The sequence below is a fragment of the Trichomonas vaginalis genome, chromosome I, assembly GCF_026262505.1.
Source record: "Trichomonas vaginalis G3 chromosome I, whole genome shotgun sequence".
In the NCBI taxonomy this organism is placed as follows: domain Eukaryota; phylum Parabasalia; order Trichomonadida; family Trichomonadidae; genus Trichomonas; species Trichomonas vaginalis.
Window position 1 is genome coordinate 15437427 of NC_067203.1, and position 13080 is coordinate 15450506.

Below are 13080 nucleotides of genomic sequence, written 5' to 3' on the forward strand. Positions count from 1 at the left end.
CTTAAGAAAATAAAAGTCGTACAAGTTGGCATGAAGATGTTAGATGCTTGGGATATCTTATTGTCAAAGTTAGAAGATTTTTCAGTTCGTGGTATAAAGTTTTATACACCTTCTCCAAACTTCTATTCTATCTTCACTGGATATAAATACGAACAAGTAGAATGGAAACACAGTATTATAGAAGCTTGGTTAGACCATGTCAAAGAAATTATATGCAATGGAAACGAAAAGGTTTATGAGTATATCTTATGTTGGTTTGCAAACATCTTACAACATCCAAGTGCTAAAAATGAAACTGCTCTCATTATAATTGGAAAACAAGGAACAGGTAAGAACACATTCTTTACAGATATTTTGTGCAAACTGTTAGAGGTTATTCGAACCCTAATATGACAAACTTAGAAAACATCTGCGGTAAATTTAACTCTTCAATTGAGAATATGAAACTTATAGTTTGCAATGAACTTCAAAGTATAGATACAACAAAAGTTTTGAACTCAGATGCTTTGAAGAGTCTTATAACAGACAAAGTTGGAGTTGTTGAAAGAAAGTATAAAGACCAAAGAGTTTGTGAAAATGTTGCAAACTTCATTATGGTTTCAAACAATGTTGTTCCGATGAAGTTAGAAAGTTCTGACAGAAGATATGTAGTTGTCAGAACGTCAGATTCTCATATGCAAGATACAGAATATTTTGACGACTTAGCAGAAACTTTGACATCTGACTTTTACAACCACTTGTTCTCATACTTTATGACATTAGATATTTCAAAGTTCAATCCAAGACAAATTCCACATACCGAAGAGAGACAAACATTGTTAGAAGCAAACAAGAGTGTATATGAACTGTTCATAGATGAAACTGACTTTGAGTGTTTAGATGAAAGGTCATTGTACGATTCGTATAAACAATATTGTCAAGAATATGGTTATATGGCAGCTTCTAAACGAACATTCTTGGCAAATGTCAAAAGTCTTTTAGACGTACAGAATGGTGTATATACAAAGAAAAATTTTTCTGAGTAAATTTTAAAAAAATTTTTTTATCCGATAGAAAAGATGACGAAATATATTTCAGTAAACAAGTACATGTCAGGACTTAAAGAAGAACTAGACCCATTCACATATTTGAATGTTTACTTCTACCATTTTGAAAAGTCTTCATTCAGCAAAGTTTGGAACATCGAACCAGTTAAGTTTGCTATTGTGACTAAAAATGGTGCGAAATTTGAAGACTTAGACATAGAAGGTTTGTTAGCAGTCAAAGAAAGTTTTGACAGAAGGTTCTCAAACCTTAAAGAAGGCAAAGCATACAAACTTGTTATACCTTATGAACCAAAGAAAGCAGACGACTATGAATATTATGAGTCTAAGATAGTTGAAGTTCAAGGTAAATTGGGTAAAAAGATTTTAGAGTCTAAGCCAGTGTTTGCTCCTAAAGAGGAAGAGAACATTGACATTGACCCAGAAATGTTCTAAAATAAAATTTTATTTTTACATGTCAAATTTCTTTTTCTCTGGAATTGGTTCAGGTTCTTTCTTCTCTTCTTCTACTTTCTTTTCTTTCTTTTCTTCTTCTTCTTTTCTGGTGGAGTTATGTCAAATTTGGCGCAACCATATTTATGTAAAAGTTCTTTGTCCTTTAATAGCTCATCTATTCTGTTTTCTATTTCATCTTCAAGAACAGCGCATGTGTCTTCTTTGCATTCTAAGAACTTTTGTTGGACTTCATCTTTCCAATCGGTGTCATCTCTGTCAACAAGTCTGTCATTGACAAATTTTAAGACTGCTCTGCTTAATGTTTTATGGTTCTTGTCATATTCCCAGAAACAGAACTTTAGAACAAATTCCCCTTTCTTGTTTACACTATGTAAGATTTTATGGTCGACAGATGTTTTGCTGTCGAAAAGCTTGTCTCGAATATAGATAGCGAAATCGCTAGACATTTTCTAAAAGATAAAAATTTTAATTTTTAAAAATATGTTAGAAAAAAAGTTTGCTGACATTGACAAAAAATTTGAGAATGTTTTAAACAAGAACAAGAGGAAGTTAGAAAATGCTCAGATAAAGCCTATACATGACAAGTTCTTATTTGCTCAGAATGGTATAACAGGTCTAATTGCACCACCTGGGTCGGGTAAGACTTTCACTTATCTTAAAATGGCTGCACAACAACAAGAACTAGATGAGAAGAACCCATTCTATGAGTTAGTAGTCATTTGTAGTACTTCTGGTCAATTTGACCAAACCGTCAATTCGTTCAAAGATATTATAAAGAAGTCTAAGTTAGTATGTATAAAAGACTCTGAGTTGTTAGATTGGATAAAGAAGTACCAAAGAAGAGTTTTGAAGTATAATGCTATAAATGAGTATATAAATTCGAAGTTTAAAGACCCAAATGAGGAAATGCAGAGAATATTAGAGAAGAAACACTTCAGAAACAAACAGAAAGAGATAGAATACATTTCGAAGAAATTGCAATCTTACGATTGGAAGACTTACCCTCATAGATGTCTTCTTATCTTAGATGACTTTGCTTCTCATCCTTTGTTAAAGAACAGAGAACAAGATATGTGTCGAATTCTTAAGAAGCTCAGACACTTTAACATCTCAGTTGTCATTTGTGTACAGACAGCAAAGAGTTTAAGTAAGGATGTAAAGAGAATACTTACTGACATTGTACTTTTCCCGGATTGTCCGAAGACGATTTCATGGAACTTATGAAAGAGTCCATGGCAGGTAAGTTTGACAGACATGAACTATGGGAGAAGTACAAAGTCATACAAGACCTCATACTTCTTTCAGAATTCATATCTACGCGAACAAAGTTCAAATTGTAAAAAGTCAAGCTTGAAAAATGTAAGTGTTTAGTCTTAGTAAGTCTGTTGTGGTGCTGGGTCTGTCGGTTCTTCTGGCTTTGGAAGGCATTCAGGAAGAGGAACGTCAGTCATCCGTTTGTGTCCTGTCGGAAGGAAGAGTTCTTCCTGTTGGAAGGAAAAACTTTTCCTGTTGGAAGGAAAATTTTTTCCTGTCGGATGGAAAATTTTTTCCTGTCGGATGGAAAAATTTTTCCTGTCGGATGGAAAAATTTTTTCTGAAGTTCGACCAAAAAGTTCTCAATTTTCGAAAATTTGAATGGTTTACGGACGGACAACTGGAAAAATTTTTTCTGTCGGATGGAAAAATTTTTCCTGTCGGATGGAAAAATTTTTCCTGTTGTCGGGAAAATTTTTTCCTGTTGGAAGGAAAATTTTTTCCTGTTGGAAGGAAAAATTTTTTCTGTCGGAAGGAAGGACTCGGAATGCCAGAAGGATTTGACGAGGCAATTTACCTAATTGAGCTACTTGAGCCATCTGAAGTCAAGCGTAAAAATAAAGAGTTCATTTACTCTGCTTGTTTGAAGTTGTCAAAATACTCTGTTATTTTTTCCTTTAACAATGACAAATCTTCTTTGAATGTAAGTATTGTACAACCTTTAATATCATAGTGTGTTTGAGGTAACGTATCTTGAACTATTTGTTTCACATCTTCATTTGGGGTCATTGAAATCGGTAAGTTTTCGCGATAGAACCAATTTCTGTCAGATTTGTAAATCTTAGCAAGGTCATAAAAGCTTTTGTTGTTTCTTCTGACTAAATGCAACATAACCATATCTTTATCTTCTTCTTTCTCCAACTCTTCAGTATAAATCATATACTTATAGTTCTTTTCCTTTCCTTTTGGTACCGAACGTGGTATTCTTTCTTGAATGCTTTTGTCTTTTGCTTCAATGACTTCATCTTTTGCATGAAGTTTCTTTTCCATCTCTTCACGTTCTTGTCTATGAATTTCGTCAAGAAGTCTGTAAATATACCAAGCATAACGAGGCGAAGCCCACATTGCAACAGCATTTACAAGAAGTCTATGTACATAATATCCTCTTAAATTTATTGGCAAATTTTTACGATTTTCATGAGTTTTAGGCGACCCCGAAGGAAGTCGGACTCGCTGTGCTTCGCTCAAAAGTTCTTGTGTGCTTTGGTTTTTGAACCAATCGTCTGCGTGTTTAGTATCTGGTGCAAAACATGCTGTCAAAATACTTTGCATTTGGTACATATCGTCTTTGACCGAACGAATGAGACGCAATTGTTTGTTAAACTGTATGTACTCGTATTCTTCATTTATAGCTTCATGGACTATAACTGTTGTTGTGTTCTCGGTTGTTGACATATCTGTCTTTACATACAAAATAAAAAAAATATTTTATAAAAAATTAGCGTTATTTTTTCTATCTTAAGGAAATTCACGATTTTCATAGAGTTTTGGCGACTACGTTTTCTTCCCTACTCGCTGTTCTTCACGATTTTCATGAGTTTTAGGCTAGACCGGTTTCTTCCCTACTCGCTGTTCTTCACGATTTTCATGAGTTTTAGGCTAGACCGATAAAATCCGGTCTAGAGAAATTTCATGAATTTCATACGGAATCTCTTCTCTCGGTTTTTCCGAGGGAAGCAATCTTATGCCATTTTACTCAGATTTTTGGTCATTTTTCAGCAAAAATATATTTTAGGGTAGAAGGTTAGATCTAACACGTTTTCTACCCTCGTGAATTTTCATGATTTCATCGTAAATGTTTTGTCAAGACTTCTTCGTAAATGTTTTGTCAAACATGAACGTAAATGTTTTGTCAAGACTTCTTCGTAAATGTTTTGTCAAACATGAACGTAAATGTTTTGTCAAACATGAACGTAAATGTTTTGTCAAGACTTCTTCGTAAATGTTTTGTCAAGACTTCTTCGTAAATGTTTTGTCAAACATGAACGTAAATGTTTTGTCAAGACTTCTTCGTAAATGTTTTGTCAAACATGAACGTAAATGTTTTGTCAAGACTTCTTCGTAAATGTTTTGTCAAACATGAACGTAAATGTTTTGTCAAGACTTCATCGTAAATGTTTTGTCAAACATGAACGTACATGCTTTGTCAAAACTTCTTCGTAAATGTTTTGTCAAACATGAACGTACATGCTTTGTCAAAACTTCTTCGTAAATGTTTTGTCATGACTTCTTCATCGTAATGAGCGTAAATGTTTTGTCAAGACTTCTTCGTAAATGTTTTGTCAAAACTTCTTCGTAATGAGCGTAAATCAGACAAAAATAATGTTTAGGTGAAGAGGTGAGATCTCACCTGTTTTTTCACCTGTTTTCTCACATGGTCTAAAACATACAAAACTCATGAAATTTGTGCTGAATTCAGCAAAAATATAATTTAGGGTAGAAGGTTAGATCTCACCTCTTTTCTACCCCAGTTATTTTATAAGCGTTTTACATGGTAAGCGTTATTTTTACATTATGACACGAAGTGAACGTTTGCACTTCGTCAAAAAAATCCCTGAAATCATATCTTACATACAAATAAAAAAATAAAATGACACTTTTTCATTAGATAACTGTTATTTTGACGAAGTGAACATTGACACTTCGTCAAAAAAATCCCTGAAATCATATCTTACATACAAAATAAAAAAATAAAACTAACTTTATTTTCTGACTTTCACAAAGACCAAAAATAAACGCTTGTGAGAAAACAGGTGAAAAAACAGGTGAGATCGCACCACTTCACCTAAACATTATTTTTGCTGAATTCAGCACAAATATAATTTAGGGTAGAAGGTTAGATCTAACCTCCTTTCTAACCTGTTTTTTTCACAACCGTTTTACATGGTAAGCGTTATTTTTACATTATGACACGAAGTGAAGGTTGACACTTCGTCAAAAAAATCCCTGAAATCATATCTTACATACAAAATAAAAAAATAAAATGACACTAACTTTATTTTCTGACTTTCACAAAAGACCAAAAATAAACGCTTTACATGTATTTTTCAGCAACTTCGTCAAACAATTTTATAGCTTTATCTATCTCATCTACTTCAAACGTTTCTTTACCTTTCGTGGGAGCACCATACATTTTCTCAAACTTTTCAAGTAGTTCTGTTTCTGCAGCTCTCATATCATTAACAAACACAACCTTGACTCTATTGACTGTACTGTCATATCTTTGAGTTATATTATATGTTCTTCCTATCTTATATCTCTTTGTATTGAAGTCCTTCGGTTTCTGAACGATGTAAAGTAAGCCTTCACTGCAACGTTCCGTATCGAATGAACCATATGTTATGAAGTTATATCCAACAACTGGGTCAATCCATAACAAAACTATTGGTATAAGACTTTTGTCTATAAGATATGCTGCAGTTCCATAGAATCTTACCGATATCATAAGCTCAGGATTTCTTGTCAAAATTTTCTGAGTTGAAGCAATTCTAACCCAGTCCTTTGTTTTCTTTCCAGATGGAAATATAATGTCTGACAAAGAATATTTGTTGTATTTCTTTGAGTATCTTACGTTTAAATCACCTATTCTAACCAATTTGGTGTCATTGTCTATCTTTCTAACTGTTTCAAACTCAATGTTTGTCATTTCTGTTCTTACATACAAAATAAAAAAAATATTTTATAAAAAACTAACTTTATTTTTTATTTCGGGAAAACTCATGAAATTTGGTCATTTTTCAGCAAAAATAAAGTTTAGGTGAAGTGGTGCGATCTCACCTGTTTTTTCACCTCTTTTTTCACAAGCGTTTTACATGAATTGTACGATGTATATTTGAAATCCTAAACAGTTTTGTAGCTTCTATTTCTTCTTTTAGTACATCGAATGTTTTAACAATGCCGAAAGTTTCTTTATACTTCTTCTTGACGTCAGATAGAAGGAAATCGTCAGCAGTTGGATAGTTTTTGTTCAGAAATTCTAACATGTCCATTTTATTTTCTGCTGGTTTCTCTGCTTCTTTCTTTAAGTCTGCATAGTCGTTTCTCATACGTTCTATCTCTTTGACGGAGTAGTTATATTTCCTCATTGCTGCCTTACATTTTGAACATTGCGGGTTCAACTTTGCGTTATATTCTGAAACCTTACCAGCTAAAACAACTAAAGCGTCAATTGCTCTCTTCATCTCAAACATAGCGGGTTTTATTTGTTTGTTCCATACTTTACCTCTTCTATCTTCATCTCTTATCTGCCATACACATTCAGCAACTAACGAAACAAAGTTGTCGTAGGTCTTAAATTCTTCAGATTTATATATGTCAGAGATGTTCTTATATACCATGTCGCAATCTTTGTCCATAACCTTATGGTTGCAATGAAATCCTAGAAACTCATAGTTTACCTTACGAATGAACTTCTTTATTTCTACTGAGTCAGTTGCTTTGACTTCTATTTCATCGAATTCAGGAATAGTGAGCTTTTGTTGCTGAATTTCAGGTAGTTTAGGCAAATGGTCAATAATGTCCTCCATTTCATAAAGATACTGTTCATTTGTTTCATCTTTCGCACTACAGTCTAAATTACATGTTAAAAGTTCTTGCTTTATCTTCTGGATTTCTGTTTCAAAAGTATATGAAGAAGGAATGAAGCTTTTCATCCCTACCAACATTGACGTAGGATTCATGACTAAAGAGTTTGGTGCTGTAGTTGTTTGTATTGTTGTTGTGCCGATTGTTGACATTTTTATTTTTTATACAAAATAAAAAAAATAAAAAAAATAAAACTAACTTTATTTTTTATTTCGGGAAAATTCATGAAAATTCAAGATGTGAAAAAAGAGGTGAAAAAACAGGTGAGATCGCACCACTTCACCTAAACATTATTTTTGGGTCCTTTACACTCATTACGAAGAAGTCTTGACAAAACATTTACGTTCATGTTTGACAAAACATTTACGAAGAAGTCTTGACAAAACATTTACGAAGAAGTCTTGACAAAACATATACCCGACATTCTCGTCAAATACAAAATAAAACTAACTTTTTCATTAGATAACTGTTATTTTTTGACGAAGTGAACATTGACACTTTCGTCAAAAAAATCCCTGAAATCATATCTTTACATACAAAATAAAAAATAAAACTAACTTTTTCATTAGATAACTGTTATTTTTTGACGAAGTGAACATTGACACTTCGTCAAAAAATCCCTGAAATCATGTCTTACATACAAAAAAATACAAAATAAAACTAACTTTATTTTTTCTATCTTAAGGAAATTCATGACAAAACATTTACCCGACATTCTCGTCAAATACAAAATAAAACTAACTTTTTCATTAGATAACTGTTATTTTTGACGAAGTGAACATTGACACTTCGTCAAAAAATCCCTGAAATCATATCTTTTATACAAAAAATACAAAATAAAACTAACTTTATTTTTTCTATCTTAAGGAAATTCATGAAAATTCAAGAGTTTTAGACCATGTTAGAAAACGTGTTAGAAAATATGTTAGATCTAACATTCTAACATAAACTTTATTTTTGGGTCCTTTACACTCATTACGAAGAAGTCTTGACAAAACATTTACGAAGAAGTCTTGACAAAACATTTACGAAGAAGTCTTGACAAAACATTTACGAAGAAGTCTTGACAAAACATTTACGAAGAAGTCTTGACAAAACATTTACGAAGAAGTCTTGACAAAACATTTACGAAGAAGTCATGAAAATTCAAGAGGGTGAAAAAACAGGTGAGATCTCACCATCTACCCTAAAATATATTTTTGGTCCGGGAACAACTTTCTCTCAATTGGAGCTGTGGCATACTCTTTGCGTAAACGGTTCAGACCTTCTTCGAACTCTTGGTCTCTCTTCGATTTGGATTGAGATTGGAATTGCTGGGGTGGAGCTTGCTGGAACATCCAAGGGTTGGGAAGTAAGGCATAGGCAGAGGAGGGTAGTTCGGGAAGCCTTGTGGTGGGTAGTAACCTTGAGGTGGAAATTGGTAGAAATTCAGAGGTACTTGCTGGAACTGAGGTGCAGGGGCTGGTGCTTTAGGTTCCTCTGGTTTGGGAATGGACTCGGTTGGTGGTACGTCGGACATTGTTCTGAAACAGTACAAATATTGTTCTGAAACAGTACAAATATTGTTCTGAAACAGTACAAATATTGTTCTGAAACAGTACAAATATTGTTCGAAACAGTACAAATATTGTTCTGAAACAGAAAATTTTTCTCACAAATTGAGAGCTTTTACGGGAAATTTGTTCTGAAAAAGTACAAGTCTTGTTCTGAAAAAGTACAAGTATTGTTCTGAAAAAGTACAAGTATTGTTCTGAAACAGTACAAGTATTGTTCTGAAAAAGTACAAATATTGTTCTGAAGCAGTACAAATATTGTTCTGAAGCAGTACAAATATTGTTCTGAAGCAGTACAAATATTGTTCTGAAGCAGTACGTGTTAGATCTAACATGCTAACATAAACATTATTTTTCAATACTTTTTCAGCACTTTTCCGTAGTTATATATGAAAGACAATTCGAGATAAAAGTCATAGTACAATGGAATAATATGTTGCACACCATTTGTTGTGAACCAAACTTGAAAGTCAGAGAAACTGTTACTAGGTGGTTCGTAGAATTTAGAAGCAAAGTCATAAAGGTCCTTACCAATACATAGAAAACTATTGTTGCTTGAACTGAAACTTGCATGACACATAACATTTTGAGGGTCAAACACGTTTCTATAAACTGTCAAATCTGCTGGTGGAAGTATAAATTTAAATGGACCATCTGGTGGTAATGGTTCGTTCTGGTTTAGTAACCGAAGAAATTGTGCCCAAGAACGTTTGTCTACTTTCCAAAATAAAAACTGTGTATCTCTTGGAGGGTTAATTTCAATCCTTTGAAATGAAACGGTGGAGTTCATCTTGTCATATTCTAGTTTCAGATAGTATGTTCCATTTAGTAAAGAGTCGTATTTTTCTTGAAATTCCAATAATATTTGTTCATTTGAGTTTGAAGTCATTTAGAGTTTTCTCAAGACTTTCGTCTGAACGAACTGTAAAGATTCTCATTTCGTCAAATTTGTCTATTAGACCATCAGAACCTTTATACTGCCATGAAAATATACTGCGAACATAAACGCGTTAGTTCTATTTTGAAAAAAAACTTTTCTAAATCCTATTGCCTTTGCATCTGAAGGACTTTGAAGCCAACGAATTGGATAGTCAAACCTGTAAGCTCCGGATGAAATTTCTTCATCTGATATAGTCCTACCAGCATTTGTAAAGATATAGTCTAACGGTTTTGTATCTGCTACTTTTGTTCTTTGTTTTTCAACCTGAAGCATTTAATATATGTAAAAATATATTGTTTTAAAATAGTATGCCATTTCATATTTCTCATCTAACAAACAAGTTCCCAACGGTCTCTCCAACAAACTCAGCGTACATTTCAAATAAAAATAAAAAAATGTTTTTTTTCTTTACTTTACATAACCGCCTGCTGCCATAAGTCTTTGACGCCAACCCATACCAGCTAATGAAGGTTGACTTGGTTTAGTTTCCAAACTAAACTTTGGTTTTGGTTTATCTTCAGTTTTTGGTTTTTCTTCTTCTATCGGTTTTTCGTCACTTTTCGGTTCCTCTGACTTTACTTCACTTGCAGGAACAGTTGTGTCGTCACATCTTCATAAAATATCATATGCCATTTGTTTTTGTTTTCCTTTCAACTTTTTGTGTTTGTTGTAAAGTTTAGAATATTTCGACTCTAAGTCAATGAGATGTTCTATAATGAACTGTTGGTCAGTGAAGTAAACTTTTCCATCTGTTGTCTCGAAAGCTCCTTCAGACTTCAATATTTTATTTGTGAGAGTCTGTTTCTTTTTTGAGATACTAGCCGTTCCATTTCTATGAAAAGTGACTTTATAGTTAGGGTTTGCATTTCCAGACCTGGCACTTTCTATTATTGAATTTTTCTCTTCATCTGTAAGTTCTTTGACAGGTTTTGACAATGGTTCTGAACTTTTTGTTTGTGGTGTCAAATCTATACCGTTTCAACTTCTTCGGTCATTTCATCTCAGTAAAAAATTTTAGTTTGGTTTGTTTTCAACTGGTTTGTTTAGGTTTTTTAAGTCGGTCTAAAACTTCCTGAGGTATAGGAACTTGACAAACACGTGGTGTAACTGCTGGAAGTCGACAAATCCATCTTGAAACCCATTTGTCTCAATGCTGTATTGTTCATTTCATCTCAGTAAAAAATTTTACATTCGCCCACGTTTGAGGCGTTGAGGTTGGTTATTGTTTACCATTGTTGTGCATGGTTATATCCTCTGTTAAAGAATCTTTCACGCTTGGTCCATATAGTGTCCTGCTTGGTTATAGTAGTCATTTGCTTTGTTTATAATAGTTTCCTGCTTGTCTTCCTACATTGTCCATCCATCCTTGAACTTTTCCTCTGTTTCAGGATTTGGAATAAGATTTGTTGCATCTCGTGGCTACATCCCAACCTTTCTGTACAGTTTGTATAATAGGTTTGTGCTTTCTCTTTAAGTATACCTAATGTACTCAAAATCTTCCTTCCACTCCAAATACACCTCTGGCTATTGTTCCCACTGCGGGCAAAAATCTGGATGCAACTCCTGCTAATGCGCCAAATAAACCCATTTCTTATGGGTTAAAAATGACGAATCCGAACAAGGACCCCTATGTTTCTAAAGCGACAAAGAAAGCACTCATGATAAAAATCTTTAGTTCAACACCAAATGCTTGGTTTATGGATATCTTGGAAAACATTCCGAGGTATAGAGAAGATGGACCACCATACTGGTTAATATTTGTTGGTCAAAACACAAGATACTGTGAAGCCATACCATTATGGTCCAAAAATATTTTAGATGTGAAAACTGCTTTGACAATATTCGTTGACCAAATACCATCCAAACAAAACTGACATCTGACTGTGAAAGTTCTTTCAAATCAGATGATATTAAAAACTATCTGCGTTCAAAAATGTAAACCAATATTTCATTGTCGACCAAAACCATTCTGCTCTTGGTGTCATTGACGGTTGTATAAAAATGTTAAGAGACTTAAAACCAACCACAAGGTGGTGAAGCAAATGAAATGTCATATGACGACAAGTATAGACACTTCTGCCATGGCAAAGATGAGACAAGTTTTAAATATTTACAATAACCGTAAACAAAAAGGTTTGGGAAACCACTCCCCCGAAGAAATGAAAAACAACCCTGACTTAGAGAAAGACTATATATTTAATAATTTAGTCAAAAGAGACAAACAAGAAAGAATGCCGGGCTTCAAACTTCAGAAAGGTGACAAAGTAAAAATAGAAATACCTAAACGCGACCCATATGAAAATACTATTGACTATGACAACAATGGGAACTCGACAGGTACTCACATTCGTGTTCGTAAAAATAGAAGAAAGTATACAAGAGAATATTATGAAGTTTTAGGCAAACATGGCAAAATGTACACACTGCAAGCAGAAGATAAAACTACTATTGTCAGACCTCGTTTCAAACTTGTCAAAGTTCAAGGTGGTATACTTTCAAAGACAGTTCCTAACAAATATAAGACAACCCTGACGAATATGCTAAAGAAGTTGAAATGACGACTAAGCATTTCTATACCATGCGTAAACTGTCATGTAAGGTGGCATGTAGTCTTTACTTTGTCCCGTTGTTTGCGTATATCCTGTAACGCGATGTGTATGGTTTCCATCTCCCTGAGTGTTACCGAAAACAATTTATAGCAAACTGAACGTCGTCTTTAACATCATATCCTTTACCTTTTTTCATTGCTGACCAATCCCAAAATTTATGCTTATGCCAACCTGCTTGAGATGTACTTAAATCTATGTAGTGACTATGTGCAGGTAGATTTTCACCCGAAATCGTTTTACTTTCCACCTGTTTCCTTTGAAGAGTTTGCACAATACAAAAACCTGTCGACTATTTGAGTCCAAGTTCCAAAACCAAGTACTACTTCTGGTCTGGTAGAGTTCATTGACGTATAAATAGAGCCTATAGGATATAATGTTTGAAGTATTTCTGTCTTTAATGTTTGAAGCTCTGTTTTGTCTGCTTTCTTGTCATATAAATCTTGAGCAGTGAATTTAATATTATGTTCATCCTTCATGACATAAACATCTTTACATCTAATGTTTCTCATCGTCGTTATGTCGTCATCCGATGTTAAACCTTGTGGAAAGTTAGGAGGTTTACAATATAATACATCCCCAGT

General features: G+C 33.6%; 4 protein-coding genes and 5 pseudogenes across 9 annotated transcripts, besides 1 other annotated feature; 3 read left to right on the top strand and 6 right to left on the bottom strand.

Annotated features, from left to right (window-relative positions):
* Positions 1-12556: part of a mobile genetic element that runs on past the window's edge.
* TVAGG3_0991410 (protein of unknown function, DUF4108 family) lies at positions 1059-1478 on the top strand (the record flags this gene model as incomplete). Its single annotated transcript, XM_051254173.1, has 1 exon — positions 1059-1478. One exon carries the CDS (start codon positions 1059-1061, stop codon positions 1476-1478), a length of 420 nt encoding a protein of 139 aa, XP_051079747.1.
* TVAGG3_0991420 lies at positions 1494-1945 on the bottom strand (annotated as a pseudogene). The gene has a single exon. A coding segment is annotated over exon 1 (452 nt).
* TVAGG3_0991430 lies at positions 2160-2853 on the top strand (annotated as a pseudogene). Its single transcript has one exon. A coding segment is annotated over exon 1 (694 nt).
* Positions 3474-4094, bottom strand: TVAGG3_0991440 (KilA, N-terminal/APSES-type HTH, DNA-binding family; the record flags this gene model as incomplete). Its single annotated transcript, XM_051254174.1, has 1 exon — positions 3474-4094. A coding segment is annotated over one exon (621 nt), but the record flags the coding sequence as incomplete, so codon positions are not given.
* On the bottom strand, positions 5848-6261 carry TVAGG3_0991450 (organellar and viral DNA polymerase type B; the record flags this gene model as incomplete). Its single annotated transcript, XM_051254175.1, has 1 exon — positions 5848-6261. A coding segment is annotated over one exon (414 nt), but the record flags the coding sequence as incomplete, so codon positions are not given.
* TVAGG3_0991460 (organellar and viral DNA polymerase type B) lies at positions 6729-7549 on the bottom strand (the record flags this gene model as incomplete). Its single annotated transcript, XM_051254176.1, has 1 exon — positions 6729-7549. A coding segment is annotated over one exon (821 nt), but the record flags the coding sequence as incomplete, so codon positions are not given.
* Positions 8619-8916, bottom strand: TVAGG3_0991470 (annotated as a pseudogene). The gene has a single exon. A coding segment is annotated over exon 1 (298 nt).
* On the bottom strand, positions 10299-10885 carry TVAGG3_0991480 (annotated as a pseudogene). The gene has a single exon. A coding segment is annotated over exon 1 (587 nt).
* Positions 11892-12455, top strand: TVAGG3_0991490 (annotated as a pseudogene). Its single transcript has one exon. A coding segment is annotated over exon 1 (564 nt).
* Positions 12557-13080: the final 524 nt, after the last annotated feature.